Source organism: Homarus americanus, unplaced genomic scaffold (assembly GCF_018991925.1).
Source record: "Homarus americanus isolate GMGI-L3 unplaced genomic scaffold, GMGI_Hamer_2.0 scaffold25827, whole genome shotgun sequence".
In the NCBI taxonomy this organism is placed as follows: Eukaryota; Metazoa; Arthropoda; class Malacostraca; order Decapoda; family Nephropidae; genus Homarus; species Homarus americanus.
This window is the reverse complement of record NW_024738300.1, coordinates 12,039,960-12,047,629: the sequence shown is the minus strand read 5'-3', so window position 1 is coordinate 12,047,629 and position 7,670 is coordinate 12,039,960. Positions and strand designations below refer to the sequence as shown.

The 7,670-nt window shown below is 39.0% G+C and overlaps 1 protein-coding gene across 1 annotated transcript; it reads right to left on the bottom strand.

Moving 5' to 3' along the window:
* Positions 1-484: 484 nt before the first annotated feature.
* On the bottom strand, positions 485-4,887 carry LOC121873882 (aquaporin-11-like). The gene is made up of 2 exons (XM_042377753.1): positions 4,587-4,887; positions 485-3,227 (listed from the first exon to the last, which is right to left on the bottom strand). Exons 1-2 carry the CDS (start codon positions 4,786-4,788, stop codon positions 3,028-3,030), a joined length of 402 nt encoding a protein of 133 aa, XP_042233687.1. The 5' UTR covers positions 4,789-4,887; the 3' UTR covers positions 485-3,027.
* Positions 4,888-7,670: the final 2,783 nt, after the last annotated feature.

Below are 7,670 nucleotides of genomic sequence, written 5' to 3'. Positions count from 1 at the left end.
GTGTTTTGATGAGAGGAAAAAGAAGAAGGTTTAAGGGGTAACTATTATATTCCATAGCAGAAAACTAAGAAGGGGTAACTATTATATTTCGTGACAGAACTCTAAGAAGGGGTAACTATTATATTTAATCCCATAAAACAATTATATTTAATGATTTTACTAGTTTCTGTGAAAGTATCTTTTATAAGATCATTGCATTAATTAGTAAATATAAAATAGAGTATGCTATTTAAAGTCTTTTTGATTATTTATGTAATTAATAAAGCAAATACATAAATTTGTGTAACTCCCCAAAAAGGTGGCATCCTAAAGTAATAAAAGTAAACTACGGAGGGGTAACTATAATATTTCATCCCAGAAAACAATTACATTTAATAATTTCACTTGTTTTCTGTGAAATTTTATTTTATACGATCATTGCATTAATTTGTAAATATAAAATAGAGTAAGGTATTAAAAGCTTATTTGGAATAAATAACTGACATTTGTATCTATACATTTTAATATTCTCAATAAAATTTAACAACATTTTTTGGGGAGCTTGTTTTTATATCAATACAGTACAGGTGCTCCTCTACTTAAGAACGTTCAACTTACAAACTTCCAGAGATACAAACATCATCACTGAGGGGGGTTACCTGCCAGAACGGGTGTTTAATGTCAATGAAAATGGATTATTTTGAAGAAAATTCCAGATAGAACAAACATTACCTAAGAGGAGAATAGTGAGCCAGGTTTTAAGGCTTTATTAAAGGGTATAGCTGTACTAAATATCCATAATCTTTTCATTTTTTACAATATGTTTGGTATCTACATGAGTAAAGTTGGACTTACAAACGAGCCTCAGGAACATAACTCGTTCGTAAGTAGAGGAGCGCCTGTATAGTGATATCCCCGTTAGCCTGGATAATTGAGCCAAGGGTTCTTCCAGGGACGAGAGATTTCATAATGAAACAACTCTCTCAAACCCAGAAAAATCCTACATCCCCCAGAATTTTTCCGAGTACATTAAAATAAATTTGGAGAGATTTTCCAGAATTTTCTCAGAAAATCCACCTTATTTTCAAATTAGGAATCTCCTTCACATACCCCGAATTGAGAGACCTTTTCTGGATAAATTCCAAGCCAATTTCAATTCCAGGCATTGGAGAGTTCTGGCTAATGGTGATATTACTATACAGTACAGTATACTGTATAATGTGTAAACATAAATAGTGGGTAACATGTTGAAAATGTTAACAACAAAATATATATAATAGAAAACTATCATATTTTAAATTATTGAACAAATTATAATCACATATGAAAGGCACCAGTGTACAATATACCGTAAGTGTTAACTGCAGCATATTTGAGCAAGGGTTGAAAACATTAGGGTATAAAGATTCAGAAATTTACCCAAGGTATTAACTCATAACAAATACACAAACTTGAGACATACAATCATACACACAGAAAAAAGGAGAAAGAGAAAAATACATACAACATACTTATATCCTCCGCTGTACATTAACTTATTGTGCAAATGTCATTCCCGGTGGCACTGTGTCGTCAATACAGGCCAACATCTAATACATGGAGGCACTCATAACAGTATAGCATCAAGCACATGGAGACAACATGCCTCATTACACATGAAGTTCCATATAAATGGACCCAAATATGGTAGGGTTAGTGATCAGTTAGGATTAGAAATAAGGGAAATTTTTCACCTACCATATACCAATAGGGTGTTAAGGTAAGGGTTGACTAGAGCTAAGGTTAGGAAATAGAGAATTTTCAAAACAATAAATTAATAATTTATATCCTAATCCTCACTGACACTAACCCTACCTCGTTTGGTCTTAATAATATGTAACACCCTGTAGTTCTGTGTGACTGTATCATTTTGGATACATAATTGGATGCACTCCTCTACACTATGCGGCACTCCTCTAAACTGTGCGGCACTCCTCTAAACTGTGCAGCACTCCACTAAACTGTGCAGCACTCCTCTAAACTGTGCGGCACTCCACTAAACTGTGCGGAAATCCTCTATATCAAGTGGCACTCTTCTAAATGTACCTCCTATGAGCACAAGTGTTCATAAATCTACAATTTTGCTGCATTGATGTACCACCTTGCTGGACATCTTGGGTACTATACACATTATCTCACATACCTATTGTCTGCTAATTTGTAAAGTTTTGTACACTTGTCTTATACTGTACAAAGTAAGAGTTTTGTTTAATAATTATCACTATATGAACCTAATACAAAATTTATATTTATACTGTACAGGAGTTAATATTTCTGACCGTTATACACAATCTCGTATTGGAGGGAAATACTCTAGTTTATGTTGTTTTTAGAATCAGACAAAGTGTTTGTATGTGTCATAGAAAACCTTATAAATAACTCATTATATTTATATTTGCACTTATTAAATTTAACAATGTTTCATATAACAGAAGGACCTATCATCAACCTAATTAGTTCATATACTAAACTTACCTCCAAAATAAGCAGACTTTTACCATAATTAGACTTCAAAATTTACTATATAGTGTAGCTACCTGTAATATTTGGGTTGACAATTCATACAATCCTCCAACTACCTATGGTATTCACTGCTATAAGTCATAATCACCTTCAGTGTGAGGTGAGGGGGCATCAATACTACAAGTAAAACGTGATAACAAGGACCAAGGTGTTATTAAATACTAATAGCACCTTATGTTAGTTCATTTCTTACATACTGTACATAATTCTGACAATGGTGCCAACACTCTATGCTGTGGTGGGGAGGTGTAGCATTATCTGACTTTATTTCTTTCACACACACACACACACACACACACACACACACACACACACACACACACACACACTAACCCATCATGATGCAAGGTGTGTTTAGTAAATATAATACTGTACTGTATACTGCACTGTAATGTTTTTGTGTTTACTTGGAACATGTATTGTGGTGACATATTGTCCCTTGAGGAGTACGAGTCATTCTTCCTTTTTTGTTTCCTTCAGATTTATTTAGTCTTCCTTGGGCTTGAAAGGACCAACGAGAACATTCTTAACAGTGGCCAGATTCCAGAGTTTGATGGACAGCATGGCACCCAGGATTGAGCCAGCCCAGTACACGATGATGTGCTCAGTGTTGGTGTGGCCGCGGCAGTTCCACTTGAGGCCAGTTGCCAGCACTGGATTGAAGTAACCGCCTGAGTAGTTGAAAGCTGAAATAAAGAGCCAGTAATTAATGTTCGTAAAGATTCTTACCATCTTACTCAGAATGTTTTTTATTGTACTGTATTTATTTTGTAATTTACTTATTACCCCACGATCAAATCATGAGCCATAGATTCAGAATCAGCATGCTCAAGAGTATGGAATTTAATGGGTTTAACTAATTAATTACTTACATTATAAAAAAGAAACAAAATGCACCTCAGAAACCAATAGTTGGCAAGTAATTAGCACTGAAATAATGTAATTACTGTAAAATCCTCCAAGTGTCATTACAACCACTTATTCAGGGTGTCTACTGGCCAGACAAAACACAATTCTTTGGCTCTTCCAGGTTTTCCTGCTGTAAATTTAAAATATTCCAGGAACATTAATTCGGTATTTATTACGACAATAACAAAATTTGAGGTTTTCAATAATAAGTATATTGTACAGTACAGTACTACAATATTGGAAAATTTAAAGATGATATACAATATGATAATAATTAAGAAATTGAAGACCCTTTCAGGACCCACCCTCAGCCTAGAGATGAATATCGACAAAGACCTCGACCCCCCCCCCCCTCCTCCATATTTTTTCCTTGGATTTGCAAGATTTATGTGGGTCGACCTGAACATTCCAAAAAGGCAGAAAGTGTCAAAAACTGAAAAATCACACTCCTGATCCACCTACATGATTCATGATATATATGTGAAATACTTCAGTTAAAGTCAGTTATTTAAAAAAAAACAATTCATCTGACAATACTGTAGTCACTGCAGAATTAGTAGGTATAACCTGTAATATTTGGTTTTTGATCGCAAACATAAAATATGATTGGTACACAAACAATTCAGTTATTGGAGTGGAATTTGTCCCTAAAAGTTTAATTATTTACCTATCATGTAGTACATCATTAATTTATGGTAAGACTGCTGTGAAAATAGAAATATTTTGAAGTTGAATTGAATTCACATAAAATTTCAGGTTTATTTGTAAAATTCCCAGGCTTTTTCAGCTCCATATAAAATTTCCTGCCTTTCCCAGACCAGTAGACACCCTGATATATTATCATTTTCACCACTTGTCAGTTTACTCGCTGGTTCGTAGGCTGGTCTGTCCTGTGGGATACACATCTATTCTCTTTTAGGATCTTTATTATCCAGTACAGGACCAGAGCAAACCTGCAACATTTGGTACTGGATAACAGTCTTCTCACATCTGCCTAACTTACACTAATCTAACCTAATTTACACTAATCTAACTTATCCTAATGTAACCTAACCTATCCTAAGTTAATATTGTGATGCATATTGTGATACATAACCTGCCCAGTAAGTTACTGTCCATGAATCAGAATGACTCACCCAGCACCACCATGGAGGTTGCAAAGAAGGAGTCAATAGCAGAGGCAAACTTGGGTTCAATTTCACCAAGAGCTCGGGAGACGATTCGGCAGGCACAGGTGAGGACACACTCAATCAGGAAGCCGAAGAACACAGGAACCTGGAGGTCGGCCGAGCAGTCATCAATGCCACGACCTACATGTGTCTGTGCAAACTCCATCATCCAGATGTACTTCACCCATCTGCAGAGTACAGTATATGTTTTATAGACTATAATAGTGATGCAGACATGTTAACACCACCCAACTGCAGTGTACATGTTAGTGATAAAGAGGTACACACATTAAATGTTTCTCTTGTCTGCATTGCTTCTAAACAATCAGGTATAATGATATAGAATTCCTTGTGTTGGTCCATTCAATAACAAACTGAAACACACTATGGAGAATAAATGCTAGAATAATACAGTACTAAGTGTTCAGTATTACAGTACAATTACAATGTACTTGTACAGCACAACATTTGGAAAAAAGAATTGTTTGAACACTTAAAAAGTCTCTAAGTTCCATATGTCTATGCAATAAAAGCACACTGACACAAACCAACTAGTGATAGCTATGCACCCAAACTCTTCAAAGTTAATATTAACGACATAAACGCCGTAGTGTAATTTGTTTTGATGGATCTTTTCTTAACATATTTTCATCGCTGAGTTTGGATATAATATTCATTACTTGAGCAAATGCTTCGTTTGGTAAATAATTAGGCCCCTATGCTTGAACTAGGAGCAAGTCCTCTGCTCATTGTTTGTTTACGAGCTGCTTGGTTTGAACGGCTTCTCCCATGTACAATGTATCATAGTGAGTTCTTTCTGTTTAATATGCCAGGGGGTCTGGGGGGCTAGGAAGTTACATAGGTTTCTTACAATGTTTTGGTGGCTTGTTTTTCTTGTCAAATAAAGTTAAGTTAGGTTTACTTAAAAGTAATCCCATTTTAATACATTTGCCCAAACTTTGACAGTGCCCACTGCAAAACAGTGAAGTTGTGGCATTTTTAAGTAAATTTTCTATGAAAAATCAGCAATGGGTATGTCATCAGCAATTACCCTCTTCCAGTATGGGGATATAAATTTGTTCAATAAATCCTACAGTGTTCAGTGGATCAAAGGTACAGAAGCCTCAAATAATGGAAGGAACTAGGACAGACAAGTGTAAAAAGAAAAAATTGTGTATGAGACGTTTTTCCTGAGTGCCAAAGCCATATATAAAAAAACACACACACACACACACACACACACACACACACACACACACACACACACACACACACACACACACACACACACACACACACACACACACACACACACACACACACACACACACACACACACACACACACACACACACACACACACACACACACACACACACACACACACACACACACACACACACACACACACACACACACACACACACACACACACACACACACACACACACACACACACACACACACACACACACACACACACACACACACACACACACACACACACACACACACACACACACACACACACACACACACACACACACACACACACACACACACACACACACACACACACACACACACACACACACACACACACACACACACACACACACACACACACACACACACACACACACACACACACACACACACACACACACACACACACACACACACACACACACACACACACACACACACACACACACACACACACACACACACACACACACACACACACACACACACACACACACACACACACACACACACACACACACACACACACACACACACACACACACACACACACACACACACACACACACACACACACACACACACACACACACACACACACACACACACACACACACACACACACACACACACACACACACACACACACACACACACACACACACACACACACACACACACACACACACACACACACACACACACACACACACACACACACACACACACACCTAATGAGAGTCTTCACAGTTCAAACACCTGGGTAAGTTATGCCTCTTGGCACCATGCAGGAGGTGCCACTGACCTAGTCCCCATCCCAGGCAGTGACGTCACGTGTACAATTCATGTTTCTGACTGACCACACACAGAGACCTTGACCTCTCCGACCTGACCTTCCACGTGGACAAGAAATATATATATATTTTTTTAACTTAATGGTAATACTCTCTCTCTCTCTCTCTCTCTCTCTCTCTCTCTCTCTTGACTTGGCTAAATCTTATGTTTCTTCGTTACCTGAAACATGTACCCGTGACCTCTTGAAGCACCACCAGGTCAAGAGGTCAAGAGGTCAAGAGAGAGAGAGAGAGAGAGAGAGAGAGAGAGAGAGAGAGAGAGGTGGGGTGGGGGGGGGAGGACAATCACCATTAAGTCTATAACATGATGGCACTTAGATTACCATTACCGTCATACTAATGGTTCAAAGGGCCATTACCTTCTTCCCCTTATGAGGTTACCACCGCCATTAAGTCCCCCACCACCCCCAGAGAACCCCTCCCCACCCCTCACAGAGCCCCCACCGCCCACAGAACCCCTCCCCCCCCCCTCCCGTGTAGGAAGACGGTATACAGTTACTGCTACTTCGAACTGTTGACGTCATGAGTCTGTTGGTGGGTATCTACCACCATCACCACCACCACCACCACCACCATCACCACCACCACCACCAACCACCATCACCACCACCAACAACCACCACTATCACCACCACCACCATCACAGCCACCACCATCCCCATCACCTACCAACCACCACCATCACCAAACAACTACCACTCACCACCACTCACCACCATCACAGCCACCACCATCCCCATCACCACCAACCACCACCATCACCAACAACCACCACTAACACCACCACCACCACTCACAGCCACCACCATCCCCATCACCACCAACCACCACCATCACCAACAAACCACCACTATCACCACCACCACCATCATTAGCCACCACCATCCCCACCAACCACCACCATCACCACCACCAACAACAACCACCAATT